The sequence below is a fragment of the Camelus bactrianus genome, chromosome 1 (genome assembly GCF_048773025.1).
Source record: "Camelus bactrianus isolate YW-2024 breed Bactrian camel chromosome 1, ASM4877302v1, whole genome shotgun sequence".
NCBI lineage: Eukaryota > Metazoa > Chordata > Mammalia > Artiodactyla > Camelidae > Camelus > Camelus bactrianus.
The window spans coordinates 121297102-121319074 of record NC_133539.1 but is presented as its reverse complement, the minus strand read 5'-3'; the positions used below and the strand labels follow the sequence as shown (position 1 = coordinate 121319074).

The 21973-nt window shown below is 45.2% G+C and overlaps 2 protein-coding genes across 20 annotated transcripts in view; one reads left to right on the top strand and one right to left on the bottom strand.

The window, feature by feature from the left end:
• NEK11 (NIMA related kinase 11) overlaps positions 1 to 10420 on the bottom strand; it is a 220165-nt gene extending 209745 nt beyond the window's left edge. For 9 of the 11 annotated variants that reach the window (XR_012509677.1, XM_074372303.1, XM_074372313.1 and 6 more), the window contains exons 1-2: positions 10209 to 10413; positions 7965 to 8233 (exon numbers count right to left, since the gene is read on the bottom strand). Coding sequence is in view for 10 of the 11 variants with exons in the window: in XM_074372303.1 (XP_074228404.1) it covers positions 7965 to 8182 (218 nt within the window). In the remaining variant the exon portion in view is untranslated. Of the gene's footprint in view, positions 1 to 7964; positions 8234 to 9940 lie in introns of all 11 variants that reach the window. The other 2 variants (XM_074372305.1, XM_045521382.2) reach the window with 2 other exon arrangements.
• Positions 10421 to 10494: 74 nt separating this feature from the next.
• On the top strand, positions 10495 to 21766 carry ASTE1 (asteroid homolog 1). Of its 9 annotated transcripts, XM_074372288.1 has the most exons (7): positions 10703 to 11011; positions 11699 to 11822; positions 11962 to 12891; positions 13051 to 13284; positions 17590 to 17800; positions 19343 to 19532; positions 21263 to 21766. In XM_074372288.1, exons 3-7 carry the CDS (start codon positions 11980 to 11982, stop codon positions 21591 to 21593), a joined length of 1878 nt encoding a protein of 625 aa, XP_074228389.1. In that variant the 5' UTR covers positions 10703 to 11011; positions 11699 to 11822; positions 11962 to 11979; the 3' UTR covers positions 21594 to 21766. The 9 variants fall into 9 exon arrangements, with proteins under 9 accessions (XP_074228374.1, XP_074228366.1, XP_074228381.1 ...); XM_074372273.1 differs by lacking the exon at positions 10703 to 11011 and adding an exon at positions 10495 to 10512 and having other exon boundaries at positions 11962 to 13284; XM_074372265.1 differs by having other exon boundaries at positions 10665 to 10807; positions 11962 to 13284.
• The last annotated feature ends 207 nt before the right edge of the window (positions 21767 to 21973 follow it).

The following is a 21973-nucleotide window of genomic DNA, read 5'->3' as shown; positions in this document are numbered from 1 at the left end:
GCAAATCACTGGCTACTTCTTAATCTTCTTGAGGTCTCAGCTGAAACATCATGTTCTTAGGGAAGCCTTGCCTCAGCTGGACAGACCCCGCCAGCTGAGCAAAGTCTGTGTACCTAGAGCAACCAAGCCTTTTCTTTCATTGTTGTTACAGCAGTTTGTAATTATTTACTTTTATGATCATACAATTAGTGTTTCTCCTATTGGACCAGATACTCTCAAGCCTAGCTGAACATTCAAATCACCTGGAAGCTCTCGAAAAATCCAGATGCCTGGGGTGTGGCCCAACTAAAACACAATGTATTGGGGCCTGACTTAAACATGTGTATTTTTTCTTTCTTTTTGTTAATTGAAATATAGTTGATGTACAATATTATGTTAGTTTCAGGTGTACTACATAGAGATTTGACATTTGCATGCATTATGAAATCATCACCATGAAAAGTCTAGCGACCATCTAAACGTGTATTTTTAATATTATTTACTGTTCAGCCATGGTTCAGAACCACCCAACTCAAGTTCCTTGAAGAGCAGGTGACCAGAAAACAGTGAACAGATTTGGTGAATAAATATGTAGCATTTTTAAAATTTACTTTGTGGATTTCTCTAAGCTTGCACATAGTACAAAATTCCAATTTCCAAATGTACCAAAAGGGTTCAGTGAAAAGTAAGTCTCCTTCACTCTTTGTCCTCCATCTCTGACACAATCGCTGTGACCAATGCCATGTTTCTTTAGAAGAGTAAATAAATATTTGTCAACACATACAGAAAAGACCAGAAGTTGGACAGCAGGGTTACAGATTATTTTCTTGCTTTATGCATGCCTGCGCTTTTTGTCAAACAAATATATTACTTTCAATATTGGAAAAGGAGGTAACCAGGGGTTAACATTAAGTACGTGCATCTGGAGCTGTTCAGGAGACACACTGGCTCTGAGGGCTCCCTGGAAAACGGTCCCTTGGGATGATGTTCTCTGCTAAGAAGAAGAGACCCTTTATCTGGCTTAACTGAGGAACCGTCTAACTATTTCACCTACTTTGTTTTAGTTATATTTTCACTTCTGATTAGATATTCAACTTCTCCAGACTCACACCAGAAAATGGTGGGAAGGCACATGAAAGGAGATACTATTCATCCCAGGCCCAGAATTAAGATGTGGCATCATGATGTGTTGATTCATCTTGTCTAGTCTGGTTAACCTAAGGACCTCACCGAGACTGACCAACTCCAGGTGTATTAGATGAAAAGCTGAGAAATGAATCCTAATGTGGCGGCTTAACTGTGGTTCTGTCCTTCAAATCCTGGACCCTTCGACCCACCCCTGTTAGTGATTACATCTCAACACAGTACTAGGGTACTGGGCTGGAAGCCTGAGGTGCTCTCAGGAGTGACCGAGGTAAGGAGAAGACATTTAGCTTTGCAATAATGGACCCAGACTGTTGGGTTTTTTATTTTTGTTATTGCTCCCTTACTTTTTTTTTAATTGAAGTAGAATTGATTTATAATATTGTGTTAGCTTCTGGTGTTCAACAGTGACTGAGTTATACATATACATATAAATACTTATTCTTTTTCATATTCTTTTCCATTATGGTTTATTACAGGATATTGAATATAGTTCCCTGTGTGTTGTTTATCTATTTTACATACAGTAGTTTGTATCTGTTAATCCCAAACTCCTAATTTATCCCTCCCCCATTTTCCCCCTTTGGTAGCCATAAGTTTCTTTTCTATGTCTGTGAGTCTGTTTCTGTTTTGTAAATAAGTTCATTTGTGTGTGTCATTTTTTAAAAGATTCCATATGTGATATCATACAGTATTTTTCTTTCTCTTTCTGGCTTATTTCACTTAGTATGATAATCTCTAGGTCCATCCATGTTGCTGCAAATGGCATTACTTTATTCTTTTTATGGCTGAGTAGTATTCCACTGTGTATATATACCACAACTTATTTATCCAATCATCTGTCGATGGACATTCAGGTTGTTTTCATGTCTTGGCTATTGTAAATAGTGCTAAGAACATTGGGATGCATGTGTCTTTTCAATTAGAGTTCCCTCCGGATATATACCCAAGAATGGGAATGCTGGATCATATGGTAAGTCTATTTTTAGTTTACTAAGGAATCTCCACCTGTTTTCCATAATGGCTGCACCAATTTACATTTCCATCAATAATGTAAGAGAGTTGAGCATCTTTTCACATGCCTGTTGGCCATCTATATGTCTTCTTTGGAGAAATGTCTATTTAGCCCTTCTGCCCATTCTTAGATTGGGTGGTTGTTGTTTTTGTTATTAAGTTATATGAGCTGTTGTCTTTTCATTTTGTTTATGGTTTCCTTTGCTGTGCAAAATCTTATGTTTGATTAGATCTATTTATTTTTGCTTTATTTCTATTGCCCTAGGAGAACACTGCTACAATTTATGTCAGAAAATGTTTTGCCTGTGTTCTCTTCTAGGAATTTTATGGTGTCATAATTATATTTAAGTCTTTAAGCCATTTTGAGTTTATTTTTGTGTATGATGTGAGGGAGTGTTCTAACTTCATTGATTTACATGCAGCTGTCCAGGTTTCCCAACATCACTTGCTGAAGAGAACTGTATTTTCTCCAATGTATATTTTTGCCTCCTCTGTTGTAGATTAATTGACCATAAGCGTGTGGGTTTATTTCTGGGCTCTCTATTCTATTCCATTGATCCATGTGTCTGTTTTTCTGCCAGTACCATGCTGTCTTGATTACTGTAGCTCTGTAGCATTGTCTGAAGTCTGGGAGGGTTATTCCTCTAGCTTCGTTCTTTTTCTTCAGTATTGCTTTGACAATTCTGGGTGTTTTAAAGTTTCATACAAATTTTGGGATTATCTGTCTAGCTCTGTGAAAAATGTCCTGAGTAATATGATAGGGATTGCATTAAATCGGTAGATTGCTTTAGGTAGTATGGCCATTTTAACTATTAATTCTTTCAATCCAAGAGCACAGGGTATCTTTCCATTTCTTTGAACCATTTTCAATCTCCTTTATCAGTATTTCATAGTTCTCAGAAAATAAGTCTTTCACCTCCTTGATCAGTATTTTATTTTTTGATGCAATTTTAAAAGGCATTATAATACCAAAACCAGGCAAAGACATCACCAAAAAAGAGAATTACAGACCAATATCACTGATGAACATAGATGCAAAAATCCTTACCAAAATATTATCAAATAGAATCCAACAGCACATAAAAAAGATTATACATCATGATCAAGTGGGCTTCATCCCAGGGACACAAGGGTGGTTCAACATACACAAATCAATCAATGTAATACATCACATCAACAAGAGAAAGGACAAAAACCACATGATCATCTCAATAGATGTAGAAAAAGCATTTGATAAAATCCAATACCCATTTATGATAAAAACTCACCAAAGTGGGTATAGAGGAAGCATATCACGTAAGATATATATGACAAACCTACAGTCAGCATAGTGCTTAACAGTGAAAAACTCAAAAGCTTCCCACTAAAATCTGGGACAAGACAAGGCTGCCCACTATCACCACTCCTATTCAACATAGTCTTGGAAGTCCTAGCCACAGCGATCAGGCAAGAGAGAGAAATAAAAGGGATCCAAATTGAAAAAGAAGAGATAAAAGTGTCACTACATGGAGATGACATGATACTATATATAGAAAATCCTAAAAGGTCCACACAAAAACTACTAGAGCTGATTGAAGAATTCAGCAAGGTAGCAGGTTACAAGATTAACGTTCAAAAATAAGTTGCATTTCTTTACATTAATGATAAATCAACAGAAAAAGAAAGCAAAGAACCAATCTCCTTTAAAATAGCACCCAGAGTAATAAAGTACCAAGGAATAAATCTAACCAAGGAGGTGAAAGACTTATACACAGAAAACTATAAAACACTGATTAAGGAAATTAAAGAAGCTTAAAAAAAGTGAAAAGATATCCCATGCTCCTGGATTGGAAGCAAAATAAACTCAAAATGGATCAAAGACTTAAATAAGACAAGACACAATAAGCCTCCTAGAAGAAAACATAGGCAAAACATTATCTCACATACATCTCAGCAATGCTCTCCTAGGGCAGTCTACCCAAGCAACACAAATAAAAGCAAGAATAAACAAATGGGACCTAATGAAACTTAAAAGCTTCTGCACAGCAAAGGAAACCATAAGTAAAACAAAATGACAACCTATGAAATGGGAGAAAATGTATGCAAATGTAACCGACAAAGGCTTGATCTCCAGAATATACAAGCAGCTCATACGACATAATAAGAAACAAACAATCCAATCCAAAAATGGGCAAAAGACCTAAACAAGCAATTCTCAAATGAAGACATACAAATGATCAATAGGCACATGAAAAAATGCTCAATATTAGTGACACTAATTATCAAAGAAATGCAAATCAAAACTGCAGTGAGTTTTCACCTCACACCAGCCAGAATGGCCAGCATTCAAAAGTCCACAAATGACAAATGCTGGAGAGGCTGTGGAGAAAAGGGAACCCTCCTACACTGCTGGTGGGAATGCAGTTTGGTGCAGCCACTGTGGAAAACAGTATGGAGATTCCTCCAAAGACTAGGAATAGACTTACCGTATGACCCAGGAATCCCACTCCTGGGCATGTATCCAGAAGGAACCCTACTCCAAAATGACACCTGAACCCCACTGTTCATAGCAGCACTATTTACAATAGCCAAGACATGGAAACAGCTTAAATGTCCATTGACAGATAACTGGATAAAGAAGAAGTGGTATATTTATACAATGGAATACTATTCAGCCATAAAAATGACAACATAACGCCACTTGCAGCAACGTGGATGTTCCTGGAGAATGTCATTCTAAGTGAAGTAAGCCAGAAAGAGAAAGAAAAATACCGTATGAGATCACTCATATGTGGACTCTAAAATCAATCAATCAATCAGTTAATCATAAATACAAGACAGAAACAGACTCACAGACATAGAATACAAACTTGTGGTTGCCAAGGCGGCAAGGGGTGGGAAGGGATAGACTGGGAGTTCAAAATTTGTACATATTGACAGGCATATGTAGAATAGATAAACAAGATTATACTGTATAGCACAGGGAAACATACACAAGATCATGTGGTAGCTCACAGCGAAAAAAAATGTGACAATGAATATATGTATGTTCATGTATAACTGAAAAATTGTGCTCTACACTGGAATTTGACACAACATTGTAAAATGACTATAACTCAATAAAAAAAGTTTAAAAAAATAAAAAGCATTGCATTTTTACTTTCTCTTTCTGCTATTTCATTGTTAGTGTAAAGAAACGCAACAGTTTTCTGTACGTTAATCGTGTATCCTGCTACCTTGCCGAGAGTAACTTCTTAGCTTATCAGAATCTTGTGGTTTAAAAATAATTGACAGCTTGACAAAAGTATAAAATTATGAACTAGAATTAGAACAATATTTAGGAAAGTGAGTTAACACTACCACATCTTCTTATCCATTAGACCAGAGTTTTCTATAATTATGAAAGAAAATATTTCCAAATATTGTATTATGAATTTTATGACACAGAATATAAGGTAAAAACCTCTACCTCATTCATTACTTAAGCTTAATTTTATTCTACTGTGCTTACTGAAAAAATGTCAGATTTTTTTTGCCAAAATAAAAAAACCCTTCTCTCCAAGCATACATTTATCAAGTGTAGTGCCAGTGGCTTTTATTTTTTAGTCCCATAGCAAATGCAGAAAGTCAATAAAAATGTAAAGGAATGTGGTATTTTCATTGTAATTAAAATCCACAAATTGATAGTATATGACAAACGTCAATGGTAGAGTGGTGCCCCCAAGTGGCAAAGTGATAAACTGCAACAATCTACTGGAAAAGTTATTTGATTAAATCTAAAGTGCACATGAACCTACAGTTTACAGGGGCTGGTAATCAGTGCCCTGCAAACCAGCTAGGACGCACGGTGTATCCATGCCACTCCTTTAACAAGGAATACCAAGGGGCAGACTGCAAAAGTTCCAATACTTTCTTTATTATCTCATAAAGTTAGGGGTATGTCTTCAAAACAATGAAGGGAGTCAGATCTACTCTCATCTATTAAGGGATCAGCGTTCATAACATTACAGAAATCTTTTTAGAGTATGAACTTTCTAAGCATCTCTTAACATTAACCAATTCCCTATGTTTATGACCTGGTATGTAAAGCAGAGTGTAAAACCTTATCTAACCAAATTGCTTTGAGAATGGGTGGTACTAGTTACTGTGCTTTGACCAGAGCACTCTTGGGAAAGGATCTTAAAAACAGGAGTTTGGTTTCTTGCCTCCATGCGTGTATCAAACATAACGATCGCTCATAAGCTGCTGTCTTACTCAGTTAAGAGGTCCACATTCTGAGGACCAATTTCTCTTGGACAGCCGTAGAGACACGAACGGATGACATGAAAACTGTTAACAATCTCAAGAAAGATCCTAGATGTTTTGAAAATCACATACCCAATACCAAATTGCTTTGTTTGAGAGATTTTTGTCTTAAAAGTGGAATGCAAAAGAAACATTTCCATTTAGTAGACAGTTCTAGTTGCAGTTACTGAGTGGTGACTAAAAAAGTTTTATTACGCTTCCTTTAATTATTTCTTTAACTTGAATTACTTATAAATAAGATGAATCTTGACTGTTAGTAAGTAGTAATTGTATGTAAGACAATGTGACATCTATATTTTATACACATATTTACAAATAAATTTATCTCATATTTATTTGTTATGTTTTACTACTATATTTCTCTTGATTTATATATATATATATATACAGATATCTTGTTCAACCCTGTTATAAAACAATATAGTCTACAGATAAGAAAACTGAAGCTCAGACTAGGAACCTCCATAACCTTAATCTCAGTGAAGAACAAGACCAGTTTTACTTACTCAGCTGTTCACCTTCAAAGCCTGTGGTCTTAACCGTGACACTTGCACTGCCTTTCCTGTAGCATCCTAGGACTTTGTGAGCAGTCACAGTCACGACTGTTTCTGATTTTAGCAGAGTTCTAAAGTCACACATCTACAGAGGCAGGCAGGCAGTGGAAAGGTATGATGCAGCTGGCTGTAAGAGACAGGAGTGGCAGGAATGTGGGTAACTGGAGAGGAGTCCGGGGTCTGTCTGGAGAGAGCCACCGCCTCCCAGCTCCAGCCCAGATTGGCTATGTAGGCAGCAGTGTTAACAAAGTAAACAATCTTTTGATTTTTTTTTAAGAGAAGATGAAAAGCTCAATTTTATGAGAGCTGTCCACTTTTGAATACTGGCAACTAATTTAGATTAAAAAAGAAACAACTATGCAGGTGAAAGAAAACATCTGAAAGCTGAATGAGGCCAGTATGTAATATGCTGTAGAGCTTCTGATGATGAACAACTCCTGTCCAAGAGATTCTAGACTAGATCCTTGGTATCAAGTGATCTGTCAGTTATCCTCACTACTGGATTCATTCCACATACCTCGGCTTCGTCTGCCTTCTTCAGCTCAAGTCGTGTATCTCAGACTAGTTCAGGTACAGGGAGGGCCACCAGCAAATCACTTCAGGACACTTTACTCACCTCAAATGCAAATTACCATTAATTTGCATTTTATGACACTTCTAAAACTGCAGACAATTGTTATGTTCTCACTCATGAAGTCCCAATCAAGTTAGGTGGAAGCAATGCTGTAACTGAGACTTTGGCACGCATAAAAATCTTATTTTCATATATATCTACCCCATTTCCCTGCTCCAGGCCATTTGGGTACTCACCTGCCGAAATGCCTTTAGAAACCTCACCTGAATATACCATTTAAGGAGCTTCTCTACTTCTTACTCAATTCTTACTTTAATGCAAACAGCAAAGTGAAGGCACTCCAAGTTTTTAATCAGCTAAGAGCTGCACGCACACAGCAGCCAGCTCAAGATTCGTACGAAGTGTTTTTTACTTACAATTCCTCTCCTTGTTTGGCTTTCTTGTCTGAAACCAGAAAGACAGTTCCAAAACTTCCGCTGCCAAGTTTCTGTAGAAGCACATATCTTCTCGCAATCAGGGGCTCCGGGCACGTGGAAACAGCTACTGATCCCCTCATACATTTGGCAGCCTCCTGGAATTTCAGCATTGCTCCAAGCAAGAGAGAGCTGTTTATTTGTTTATAGAAACTGAACATTCAAGTCTCCTGGGAGATGGTCAAATTCATCCAAGTAGCAACAGTCAATGCCTTAAAGATGAAAAGGTCAGAGATCAGGTCTAACCACGCTGAACTACTCCCAGCAAAAAGTTTAAGTTTTTGATAGTGATACCTGTACCTTGATTAGTGGATTGAATGACCCTGTCCTGGTTCACTTTAACAACTTGAGAAAAATGTTAAAAGATAAGACATACTACCAATAGAAGGCGGTCTTTCTTACAGAAAGAGAGCCTTCCCTCATACATCTAAACTTAGCAGAACTGAATTAACAGTCAAATTTCTCCTAAATTCTGAGATGTATATATGTTTTCCAATCAATAATCTATTGAAGATTTATACTCCCTGCCTATTTAAAAAAAAATCCAAATATAAGAACTTTATAATTTCCTAAAATCTATACATTTGCATCAACCTTTATGTAATTCTTTCTTCCCACCTTATGTCTATTTTGATTAAAATGTTGAGTTAGGATTAAACCGGGAATTAGTATAATGCTGGTTTCTTTTTTTTTTCTGTAGGCTTTTAAACCATGACATTTTCATTTATTAGAATAGGCACGAAGAGGCATATGGATTCAAACTGAATTTCTCCCCTATCTTAAGCAAATTCTGATGCAGTTTCTGAATTTTTTATTATACACACTATGTTTGGAGTAATCTCCCTGGATTAGGAAGAAGAGGTGTCACAAGTACAGTTCAAATTTGAAACTGCATTTTAATGTTAGCTGAATATACATGTGTTAAAGGTAAGTCTATAATTCCTTAAGAAGCTATAAATGTACAGCAGAACTATGAAAAGCAAGGCTGTTTCATATAAGTATGTTCATTGTAAAGTCACTTTTATTTCATCAAAATGTAATTTTTTTTTTTTAGTAATCACGAAGTGGGTTTTGTTTCAAATCTAGAAGAAACATTTTAAACTGAAGACTGCCAGTGGCTTGGATTCACGTTTCCATATTCAACAACTCCAAAACCAGAAGACAAAACCTACTGTGTAAAATGGGGAAACAAGCTGTTATCTGTGTCGTTTGGAGTACATGGCCAAGGGCTTCATCACTGTGGTGGCAATTACAAACATCCTCAGAATAGAACATAAACAAGGAAATGTCCATTGGCAGCCCCTCCCTTCTTGAAATAGTGTATTAATCAGTTAAGTTTCTCTCCTCCAGAGAGAAGAAAATGAGTAATCAGCTGAGGGAGGGAGGGAGGGAGGAACCATGTCACCCGAGTGGCTGGGTGTTAGTGACAACACTAAAACCCTAGCATCGGGCTGGAACTTCGGGGAGCTGGGACCCCTATCTCAAAACCCTGAATTAGTGGGATTATCAAGATCACAGAAAATACTAGCGAAACGGAAAGCAGGGCCCAACATGCATCTTCTGTCGGTGTCCTCTGCTTGCATGAAAGTTAGCTGTTAATTAAAGTGTGTGGGCTCACAGCCTTTCCACTGAAGAGGGCCCTTATTGCTGGGACCAGGTAAAGGTCAGACGGTTCCGAGGAGCCCCGTTTCCCGGGGCGCCGGTCCACACACGAGTCCGGATGAGCGGCGGAGCAGGTCGGACCAGGTTCCAGGGCCCAGACCCCGGTCGCGGCCCCGCCGCCCCCCAGCCCTCCCTGGGTCCCGTGTGCGCGACCAGCGCCCCTGACGAGGGGCCGGAGCGCGGGGAGCACGCCTGCGGCTGCCGGCGAGGACCCCGGGCGCCGTGGGGGCGGAGAGGCGAGGGACGCGTAGGCTGACCTGAGACGGGGCGGGGGCACCAGAGGTGCGCGCGGACGCGGTCTCCCCGGGAATCACGGACGAGGGCAGCGGGTCTGTCACGACTCGGCTGAAGCAACGTAAACCTTAACTTCAGGTAAAACGAGCCTCAGGTAAAACTTCCCTCAATTTTTTTAAGCTGAACACTTTGAGGAGGCACCGGCCACACACCCTCGGGGACCAGGCAGACCCGGCAGGTGAGCAGCCCAGGGCAGCTAGGAGGGGCGGGAACCGCAGAGCCTTCGCGTACCTTCGCGGCTGGAGGGTCCCGCCCTTACCCGGGACGCACGAGCAGCCGCCTCACGTCGGGGAAGTAGCGCTGGCCGAACTCGCGACCACCGCGCGTCCCGGCTGCAGTGCGCTGTTGCCAGGGAGACGGCGCGGCGTGTGCCGGGAAGTCGCGCGCGGCTGCCGGACGCCGTTGCCAGGGAGACGGCGCGGGGTGTGCAGGGAAGTAGGGCGCCGCTGCCAGGGAGATGGCGCGGGGCGTGCCGGGAAGTCGAGGGCGGTGGCCCCGAGTGGTTCATCAAGGCGGAAGTGTACGCCGACCCCAGGTGGGCGGGGAAAGGGGGCTGGCCCGGTGGGCTGAGACGCCGCAACCTGATAGCAGGCGTTCCAGAGCGTGCTTCCCAGCCTTCCTGAGCAACGTCGTGCTAGGCCCGAGGGCACCTAACTCTCTGCGCCAGCGGCGCCGCCGGCTTCCGGAACGGGGCTCCCCCGTGATAATGTCATACGCGGAGACTTCCGCTTCCGGTTTGGGGGTTGGACTCACGTGTCAGGGTTTCCAGGGCTCTACCGGCTCCTGCGGTCTTGTGATGGAGGTGCTGGTCCCCTGGAAGGACGAAGCAGGTGGGCTCTGCCGCTGCGCGTCCGAGAGGGGTGGTGTCTGAGAGCTGTGCTCGACGACACGGATCAAAGCTTTTGTGCGCCCTTCTCCTGTCTAGCCCGAATCTACTCTCCAGGGTCCTGCAGTCGTCTTAGGATGAGTTGCCGCAGTCCCTGCCCGCATTTGCTTTACGAGACAGTCTCACGGAGGAATGGGTACTACCCAGGGTAAGGTGCTGAGATACGGCCGAGACTGGGGCGAAGTGAGGCAGGCAGTGCACGGGGAATCCCCACACTCTGTAATCAAGATAGATGAATACTTATGCAATATCTCTCAAAATCAATTTTATTGCCAAAACCCCCCATGCTTAACCGTCTCACAGGTTTATACACAGGATCAATAACAGTGCCAGGGTTAGCCTGAGGCCAAAGGAGAAACTAGTAATACTGATCCTGAGACTTAAGTTAGCCAGATGGGGAAGGATATTTACGTAACTGGGCTGAATATGCAAAGCAAGAAGATGAAAAGAGCCGCTAGTTGGAGTGAAACTGGAGAGTCAAGTTCCTGGAGGCTTGCATCAGTAGTTTCCATGAGTAGTTTTCCTTCCTCAAAACTATTCTAATTAAGACGGGCCCACAAGCCAAGGCCTGAAAGAAACTCTTAGGCTCTGATTATCAACATAGAAAACTGGATCTATATTATTGACCCTAAACACTTTAGTTAACTGAAGCCCAGTACTTTTCAATATATTACTTGTGGGATTGAGAATATCACTTTTATAGCTTAGGACCTTTTACCTTGACCCCACACGCTGTGTTGTAGGGCGGTGACTGTCTCAGTATCAAAGTCTGCAGATGTTCTATTATTAGTGTGTCAGTAATGCGCTTTAACTGATTTTCCTTTTGAATCAGCAGCAGCCTCCCTCCCTGTCCAAAGATCGGACTCCACGAAACCACTGAGTTTGTGCCTTATAACATATGGGAAAAGCAAGAGAGAATGAAAAAGCTCTCAGCCAGCTGGGGTTGCCTGAGAATCTAGGTAAGAACTGAGACTCTGACTCCAAATATGTTATGTGTAAAGAACTCTTCATAACATTGGCTGTTGATTTGATGCTACTGGAAACTGACGTGGTCCCCTGTAACCGACATAGACTGAAAGTGTGTTCTGTTTAAAACAGGCAATTTTTCAGACAATCATGGGTATCCGAGGACTAATGAGTTTTGTGGAAGATCACAGTAATGAGTTCTTCACCGATTTGAAGTTGCGAGACACAAAAATTATCATTGATGGCTATGCCCTCTTCCACCGGCTTTGTTTCAATTCAGACTTGGATCTCCAGTATGGAGGGGACTATGATTCTTTTGCAGATGTTGTACAAAAATTCTTTGAATCACTATTTGCATGTAAGATCTGTCCCTATGTTGTGTTAGATGGAGGATGTGATATTTCAGATAAAAAGCTAACAACGTTAAAGGATCGTGCTAGAGAGAAGATCCAAATGGCCCACTCACTCTCTGTGGGCAGCGGTGGGTATGTGTGTCCCTTGCTCATCCGGGAAGTATTCATCCAGGTTCTGAACAGGCTGCAGGTGCCTTTCGTCCAGTGCTTTTCAGAAGCAGACCGGGACATTATGACTCTGGCTAATCACTGGAACTGCCCCGTGTTGTCGTCGGATAGTGACTTTTGCATTTTTGACCTGAAAGGTGGGTTCTGCCCATTGAACAGCTTTCAGTGGAGAAACGTGAGCACAATTAAGGGCACCAGAGACCGCTACATCCCTGCCAAGTGCTTTTCACTCGATGCACTCTGCCGTCACTTCAGCAACATGAATAAAGCTCTGCTACCTCTCTTGGCAGTGCTGTGTGGAAATGACCACGTTAACCTGCCTGTCGTGGAGACATTCCTCAGTAAAGTACGCCTTCCCCCTGGAGCTGCCGGTTCTAAGGGGAGGAGACACCACCGGGTGCTGGGACTGCTGAACTGGTTGTCTCACTTTGCTGGCCCTGCCGAAGCACTCAACCAGGTTCTGAAACAGCTCCCCAAGAAGAGTCGAGGAGATGTCAGGGAGCTCCTGTGCTGCTCCATGGAGGAGTACCTGCAGTCCCAGGTGAAGCTGCAGGACTTCTTCCAGCATGGTGCCTACTCCTGCCCGGACGCCTGCGGTCTGGGTCTCCCGCAGTGGGTGCTAGCGGCCTTGGCCAGAGGCCAGCTGTCCCCCTTCATCAGCGATGCTTTGGTGCTGAGACGGACCATTCTGCACACACAGGTGGAAAACATGCAGCGACCAAACGCCCACAGAGTCTCTCTGCCCATCCGGCAGGTCATCTATGGGCTTCTGGCGAATGCTTCCCCCCGTCTGGAAAACACGTCTGGGAACGCCCCGCCTCCTCAGCCTCTGGCTTTCAGGGAGGTGGAGAGGTTTCATAAAAACATCAAAACATCAATTGTTGCTGCAGTAGAACTGCCCAAGGATCATTGTGACTTAAGCAGATTGACCGAGGTAAGTGTTCGCAATACCAACAGTTTTTGTAGAGCACTTCACAGGTTATAAAGCGACTTTCTGTATACTATCTCTTCTAATAGAACGAACTGAAGTTGGTCGCTCTGTTGCCCCATTTCACAGCTGAGAAAGCTAAGACTCAAAGTAGGCAACTGTAGTCCTCCACCAGGGAGTTGTCAGTGCTTGGACTCAGACCTCGAGCTTGTAGCTCCAAATCTGCCTTTCCCACTGTGCTTCCATAGGATGCTTTGTCTCTGCAGTTATTACTCCTCTGCTGATAACGAGCCATCAATGGAATGGGGTTAGTGGCTAAAAAAAAAGAAAAGGAAAAATTTCTGAGCTGCAGAGGGGGAAAAAAGCATGCTTTTAGGCTTAGATCAGAGGCATAACTAACATCCCAGGCTGCGTCAAATTTCAATTAGCAAGATCAGTACCAATGCTTAGGTCTAATTTTTTATTTTCATTGGCGAGGGCCTTTTTTTTCCAGGCTTGAGGTTATGGCATCACGATGATTTGCTTAGTTCGATACTGAAAACATGACTTAAACTGACTCAGTATTGTTTAAACCTGAGCAACAGACCAGTCCCCTTTTCAGGGTAAAAGAAATTCTCACAGATCCCAGTGTACTTTTTTTTTTTTTGTAATAGTACATAAATATGTTAACAATTACAAATAACTATGAAGCTGCTTTTGCGAACACAATTAAATTTAGGAATTAAATGTAGGTAAACTCAGGGTACCAGCTGGGATGCCTGTTCTTGGATCTGACTCGATATTGAGACCCGTGAGGCTCTCCCAGGTTACTGGTGGTGCCAGCCTGCTCAGGGAAGTGGGGCCGCAGCACAGCGTCCCCACGGGAGTCCTTACGGCAGTGTGACCATCAGTTCTCCACGGGGGTGGTTTTTACCCCCCAGGGACACTTTGGATTGGCAGTACTTGGCAATTTGGGGAAGGGGCGTGGTTGCTACTGGTGTCTGGTGGGGAGAGGGCAAGTGTGCCCTGAATATCTTACCAGGTGCAGTACAGCCCCATAGCAAGGAATTACCCAGCCCAGAATGTCGGTAGCCAGCTCCTGGCCTGCACAGTCGACTGGGAACCAGCCTGTCTAGCCTCCACATTGGTGATGGTCAGGCAGGAGGAATATGGTTCACGTGGGACAGGTCCTCAAGCCTCCTGGGCAGGGGGTGTGACCACTGGTGGGAACCGGGGTGGTGAAACATTCGGGATTAGTGGTGGGGCACAAGCTGTAAACAAACTGAAGCCACTTAAAAAGTGAATCTTATGACACAGGAATGAGATCTCAAAGAAAGAAAAGGTTTTACTGGCCTCCTTCCACACAGGAGCCCTTCTTTCTTGTAACAGCTTCATAGACATGGCTTCTGAGGCCCCACAAGTGACAGCCTGCTCATAGGTCACAGCCCTCCAGAGCCAGTGTAGCTCAGTGTCTGGTCCCAGGCCCTGCCGCCCCGTGCCCCTTGTGGTCCCTGTCCTGATCTCTGACTGCTGAATAGTCCGACTGCTGCTTTCACGCCTTACATGCATCGTGAGTTCTTCGTCTGGTTTCATTGATTCAGCATGATATTGGTGAGATCCATTTGCACCCCAGGAGTGGTTGAGTATTGTTTCTGCTTTGTGGAGATTCGCCATAGTCGGGTTCTCCAGGGCGTGTGTGGGTTTGCAGGTGGGCAGTCATGAGTTGTGCCAGCAGACTGCGGTGCACGTGCTGTCGTGAGGACGTGGGCACGCCTCCTGCACAGACCGCTCGCAGTGGCGGTGCTGGGGCACAGTGTACGCGAGTGTTCAGCTTGGAAGATCTGTTCCCAGTGGCCCTGCAAAGTGGTTTTACCAATAACTATTCCCAGCAGCAGCTGATGAGTTCCTCTAACTTTCCGTCCTTGCCCACACTTGGTATTTTCTATCCTTTAAAAAATTTTTTAGCTATCCTGATGGTTGTGTAGTTTTAGCCCATTTGGTGGGTATTAATTTGCATTTCTCTGATGACTTATTTGAGCACCTTTTCTTGTGTTTATTGGCCATCTGGATAGTCTGTTCAATTTCTGTTCAATGTCTTTTGCCCGCTTTTCTGTTGTTTTTATTTCTTTACACAGGATCTTTGTCAAATAATTCGCGTTGTGAGTAGCCACTCCCATTTTGTGGGGTGACCTTTCACTCTGCGTGTTTTGATGAACAGAAGTTCTTAATACGGTCTAAGTTTTTAGAACTTATGGTTATCATTTTTGTGACCTACTTAAATTATTACCTGCTCTAAGGTGAAAATGTTCTGCCTTCCACGTGCAGTCTATCCAGAAGTGACTTTCTGTGTGTACAGTGTGACCTGGGGTTGGGACACTTTGTCCTCATGTGAAAGTCTAGCTGAGTCCACCTGTAGCCTACCCACTGTCCTGGCCACGTGCGGCTGACACGCACCTGAGTTCAGAGGTGCTGAGGTCTGAGGCTGGTGTCCATGGGATAGCACAGTGGGTCCTGTATTTAGCTCAGTCTTGTTAGCTCTGATTAGCCCGTGATAATTCTGAATGGTATCAGGTGCAAATCGAGTCCAAAGCTATGCAGGTACCAGCGTAGAAACTCTGCGATAGTGTCTGTTCACTGTGCTTTCTTAGCACCATGTGGTAATACTGCTACTGTATCTGCTGAGTGCCGCTGTTGTCATGGAAACGCCACACCAGCTCCTGTGTAAATTTCCGCAGTGACCGCACAGGGTAGCGTCTCTACTCGGTCCTCCTGGTTGCCGTGGACAGGGCACCACTCAAGTTAACAAGGAGAGGTTAACTGTGAGGAGAGGTGCGTGTGGGTCAGTCCGAGGGGAAGTCAGTGCCAAGACCAGCCTCTCCCTGGCACCTCTGCCTCTGGCAGCTTCTTCTGCAGACTTGTCAGGACCAGCGGGTCTCTTGAGCACGTGGTGTGACTCACTCCCGTGCCCATTTTACAGGCGATCAGACCAACTGTCCAGAAGCTCAGCAACTTGCTCAAGTGCTTGGTGGGGGGGGGGGGGGAGCCTCTGGGGTCAAAGCCACACTCTGCTTGATTCATAAAGGTTGTAACTTGGCTAGAGAGTTCAGTAATTCAAGCTTACATGTCAGAGAGGAGTTCGTGTATTTTCTAGCTTTGTTTGGTATGTCTTTCTACCAGTTGAGATGATAAGGAGTATATTTAACTGTAAGTACTTAATGCTCCTTCCCATGGGGTCACTGGAAAGCAACTACATATTTCCAATTTTAAAATTTTTATCACAATATTAAATTCTTAAAACCAGCACTTATAAATATTGTATTAAAGCTGTCACACATTGATGAGGAAACTCTTTTGTCAGTTATGACATGTTTCATTTCATGTTAAGATCTCTGTTTTCAGCTGTCAACACACTTTTTTACTCACTGGGTGTTAGATGCCAGACTGATCCTCCCAGAAAGTCAAGGAAGAAATCTTTTCTGGCTATGTGCAGACACTAGTAATACAACTTTTTTTCCTCTTGAAGTTTGATTGTGAAGTCCCAGTAAGTTTCCCTTATCTGTAAGTGTGAGACCTGTAAGGTCCCTTATGGTTCTTAAATCTTAAGATTCATTAAGGTAAGATTATTTCTGTTGGCAGGCAGCCTGAGGCCCTCCTCGCTGTGTAGTTCCTTGTATCCGAGGCGCACCCAGTAGAGCACAGAGTAAAGATCGGGGGAGGGGGGTTACACGCATGGTGCAGGCAGTCCTTAAACACTCCCATTCCCTTGAATGCACCCCTCACTAGAAGTGGGCATCCCACCCAGGACAGTCCTGTGTGGGAGAAAACAGACTGTAAGACACTCATTGGGGGCGTGAGTCAGGACCCGGACAGACAGAAGCCGTGTGACCCCAGCAGAGGGTGCTGTCATCCAGGCCTGCCTTCCGCAGTGAGCAGAAGTGACAGTGGAGCAGGTGGGGCCGAGGTACTCCCAGGCAAGTAGGGTGGGGCTGAGTACAGATTTTTGTTTCTTAAAGCAGATTAATAGTTGTGGTGTGGACTCCAGGCTCCCCTCAGGTTTCCTGGGTCAGTTTCAGGGGTGGGGCTTGGTTTTAACCAGCTGCCCAGGGAGCGGCAGGCTGGGGATGCAGCCGCCTTCATGGGGCTGTGACGAGCAGGGCTGTGCAGAGGGAGGAGACCTGTCACCTTGCTCATTAAGCACCTTATTAGGTTCTCAGTGTTCCAGGTGCGGCTGATGCTTTTCCACAGGGAGATAAACTGACCCAGCAGTTTCATTTACATGAAAGCCTCTTCATGTCCCAAAGTAACGTGCAGTTGTCTGGTGTGCAATTTCAGCTCTCAGTGGCGAGCCGGCAGGCCCTCCTGTTAGAAGCGCTGAAGGTAAGGCCAGCTGTCCTGGACCCCGTCCCCGCCTCCTTGAAGTTGCCTATCGCTGTCAGCTGCTACTGGTTGCAGCAGGCGGAGGCCAAGGTGAGACTGCATCACCTCCAGGCCCTGCTGCTGGGGATGCTGCTGGGGCCCCTGCGCACTGTGGCCCGCGGCCCTGGTAGGTGTCCGGGGATCCCAGGGGTGAGTTTCCTCATGCTACTTGTGTACAGTCAGAAGTTTAAACAGACAGACAGAAAGGTGGCCTCAGACTATACTTCATCAGTTCTGTCAGAGCCTCCAAGTGGAGGCACCGGAGTAAGCGCCCGTTCCTCGAGGAGGAACTTGAGCACTTCCTGGTGCCGGCCAGAGCCGGAGGGCTGGACCCTGAGGGCTCGGCTGTGAGGCCGCGTCCCCCACTCTGTGCCCATGCTCCCGTCTGCCGGGTGTGCCTGTGCCACCTGTGGTGGCTTTGTGTCCCCGTCTCCAGAGCAGCAGCCGCACCAATGGGAATGTCTGCACAGCTGCCCCTCGGGGAGACTTCCCCCGACCCACAATCACAGTAAACATTCTTGCTGTTTTCCCTCTTTCCTCCACTATAAGTTTCAATTAGTATGTAAGTAGTGGTGGTAGAAATTGTAACTTCTCTATTAGGGAAACGGATGTTAGGCAGTTCCGCCTTCAGCAGAGTGTCGGTGCACTGGGGCGCTTCAGCGCTCGTTACAGGACTGTGAGCGCACCTGCGCTGCGTCTCACCTGTGGGTGTAGTAGTGGTCACACTCCAGAACCACACTGCTGACGTGACAGCTGCTGGCCACACGTGGCTGTTTAAAGTGAATTAAAACCCAGCTTCCCGGTACAAGGGCTGCGCATCCAGTGTGCGAGGCCGCCATATCAGGCGCCCAGGTAAGGGGCAGTCCCGTCACTGCAGGGGGTTCTCCTGGGTAGCACTGCTCTGGCCTTTGCTCTTTAAAATGAGTTCCTAAGAGGAGGAAGCAGCACAGGAGACTCCAGGACACCCTGTGTGGGAGAGCGGCGGTCAGGAGGGGACAGCCCAGCAGGAGGGGCAGGTTAAGGGTGTGGACCCCACACCCCGGCAGGCTCAGGGTGACAGGTGGGCCTCCTTTTCCCTCCTTCCCAGCTGCCCCAGGTGGCATGTCCGGCTCAGAGCGGGGTCCCCGCGGATGTTCTGGGGGGTTGCTCATCTTCCTGGTCCCCATCCTTGGCCATGATGGGGGTCAGCGACTGGCCTCATGCTTTGTGGGTCATACTCTTGTTTTCCTCCCATGAAACCAAAGTTAAAAAATGTTCTGAACACGTGGCTATTTCTTTAAGGAAATTTAGCACAAGAGAACAGTAAAGAGAATGTTATTTCTAACAGTAACTAGTATTTTTCACAGAGAAATTGACAGTTTGGAGAGTTCAGATACAGATGTGTTTAAGGTCAGGTTGTAGATCAGTGGAAGAGAGAATTTTTTAAGGAAAAAAATCAGTAATTTGGGGTTGAAAAAAGTTAGATTGTTGTTGGAAAGGCATCTCAGTATAAACATTTGTTCATATGTTGAAAAGCTTTTGCAGTGTCATTAATGTAGTAAAGAGCCAAGAGGAAAGCATTGTGGTTATTTAAACCAGTCCTTCTTGTGGAATTTGAAGTTTTACATACGGGGAAATCACAGGGTGATCGGTGTCTCTGGAAGCGCTGCCCTCGGCCCTTTTTCCCTAGACGAGGCGGGCCAGCGCTGGGTCGGTGCCCTGGCGCTGTGCGAGGAGCTGCAGGGGGCCAGGGCGCCGCCGGGCCCGGGGCTGGACCTGGACGCGGCCCACACCTTCTGCCAGTGGCAGTGCTGTCTGCAGATGGGGCTGTACCTTAACCAGCTGCTGGCCGCACCTCTCCTGGAGCCCGACCTCACCTGGTAAGTCCCGGGACCTGGCTCAGTGCCATGCAAACAGGGAAACACTCCCACCTACTCATAAAGCAAAGGAGATTTTTTTTTTTTTTAATGAATCTTAGTATAACTGGTCCTGGATCACTGTTAAAGCTGAAGAGCTTAATACTGATTTTAAAAATACTGAGCTCCATATTCCCAAAGGATGTTTCCATGACTGGATCAGATTGTTAAAACTCAGTACAGGTGAGAGGAGACACAGTGGTGATGGGATGTGACCTGCTGGCTCCTGTCTCTCAGGCCTGCGCTGAGACGCCCCGTTACAGAGGCTCTTTCTCTCTGATGCTCCTGCGGACACAGTCCTCTCTGCCTCCAGTCACCCAGCCCCGTTACTCTGCTTCTGTGATCACATTTCCTGCCGCTTGTCCGCACATTCGCGCACATATCTACTCAATGCCCACCATGTGCAAGGCTGTCACAGAGCCCTCGTCTCAGTGAGAGGACAGTTAGACGCCACTGGGTTTCTGCTGGGGGCTCCACAGGGTGGAGGATGAGGGGAGGCAGCCTGCATGCCAGGAGCTGAGTGGGAAGGCAGGACGGCAGGAGGGTGGGCAGGAGCAGGCGGGCTCAGCGGGCCGGTGTCCTGGTCCAGGGGGTACTCCTGGGGGCGGGGGTGCTGGGGGAGGGAGATGAAAGGGAGACGGTTAGAGAGGGAGTTAGATTCTGGTGCCGCGTCTCTGCCCTGGACCACGAGTCGGGCGGGGCTGGGACTTGGCTGTCTGTTTACTCTTGTAGCCCCAGGGCCCAGCACATGGCAGGGACTCAGATATTTGCTGAGTAAAGAAATGAGTGACATCCGGAGGCGCACAGTAAACGCAGGCGTGACTGTGACTGTCTCATGGTGAAAGCGTCCTGGCAGTAGTGTCGTCAGCACGCCCTAGAACCTTCTACCGAGTAAGACAGGCTGGCCTTTGACCTCCGGACTCTTTATGGCTTTCCTTTCCTAATTCGGGTCATCCTTGACTGGATCCTCTCCGGTTACCACAGGTGCCTCTAAAACAACAGCAAAAGCGAGGCCAAACAGTCCCCTTAAGAGTGGTGTCAGCAGGACTGTCCTTGCATCTCAGCGTAACCAAGGCTTCATATTTTATTTATTTAAACAGTTCCATTGTTTTAATTTTTTTAAATTGAAGTATAGTCGGTTTACAATGTTGCGTTAATAGCAAGGCTTTTTAAATGCTTTTATGCTGATTAAAGGATGGTTCTGCACCAGTTTCTAAGGCACCACTGCCCAACCCTGGCAGTAAGTTAACTAATAAATTTGTGGCTTCCAGTCAGTCCCGTCTTACATTTGTGAAGTAGGTTTTCATTAATCCAAGTGAATGAGTAACCTTGCAAATGATGTGATTAAGTTTTCTCGTATTTCAACAGACTGCCTGTTTGCTATTTTCAAAGGCATTTTCAGTTCCTTTTCTTTGAAGTGTTAAGAGGCCTGCTTGGCTCTGGGCTTGTTGCAGAACCAGCAAGCATCCATCACTTAATTTGTTGACAAAAAGTTCTAAATATCAGCCAAGAAATAATGTTTGTAACAACAATTCAGTTCCTTCCTTCAAGAAACAGACTATTCTTAAGTCATTTTAGCAGAGAGATGTTAGAGGCGGGACACACTCAGTATGGGACGGGCCGGTGGGCCGGGGCAGCATCGTCCCGGCACCGGACCTGGCATTAACGACGCCCTCTCCTCTCCCGTTGAGCAGCGTGTACAGCGGGAGCCTGGCACACGGGCTGTGCCACCGCCTGCTGACATCAGCCTCGGCGGAGGGGCTCCTGCGCGGGTGTCCCGAGGCGCAGCAGCTTTACGAGTGCCTGATCCACGCCACGAGGTCCTGTGCCCCTGCTGAACTCTTCCTACCAAAAAGCAAGTCAAACTCCAAAAAAAAAAGGCAAAAGAAACAAGGCAGCAGCGGGTCCAAGAACAGAGTGGGGGCCATCTCAGACATGGGAAATTGGTACGAGGGAGGCAATCGGTTTGGGCTGTTAATGGTCGAGAACCTGGAGGGATGCATGGAGGCCTCTGAGCTGGCATGAATGCCGGCTGCCACCACAGGTGGAATTCTTACTGAAAACTGTCGTTGCCGCCCTTGAAATGACTGACTTTTCTTCAGAATTAATTGTTAGGGGATAAACATGTAGTGGGTAATCTGTGAATTCCAAGGTATTTTGTATTCTACTTTTAATAAATGCAACCTGATTTAAGTAAACGTCTGTATTCCTTAAACACATTGGAAAACATGTTTGTATGTCTCATGTTCCACTTCACTAAGTTAATAATAGTCTGTAACCTTCAAATTGCAGCAACTCAGCCAAGCTGTTTTCAAAAAGAAGTCCTACGTCAGTGACTTCCTGTAAGCTGAAGCTGGATTATTACCATTTAAGACAATATTTTTTTTTACATCTGTTTCCTTTTC

Bases quoted from the DNA above. Each gene is read 5' to 3' on its own strand.
- ASTE1 (XM_074372273.1), top strand. From the start codon at position 11,980: ATGGGTATCCGAGGACTAATGAGTTTTGTGGAAGATCACAGTAATGAG. The intron at 13,285-17,589 runs GTAAGTGTTCGC...GTGCAATTTCAG, and splicing joins ACTTAAGCAGATTGACCGAG to CTCTCAGTGGCGAGCCGGCA. The intron at 19,533-21,262 runs GTAAGTCCCGGG...CCCGTTGAGCAG, and splicing joins CTGGAGCCCGACCTCACCTG to CGTGTACAGCGGGAGCCTGG.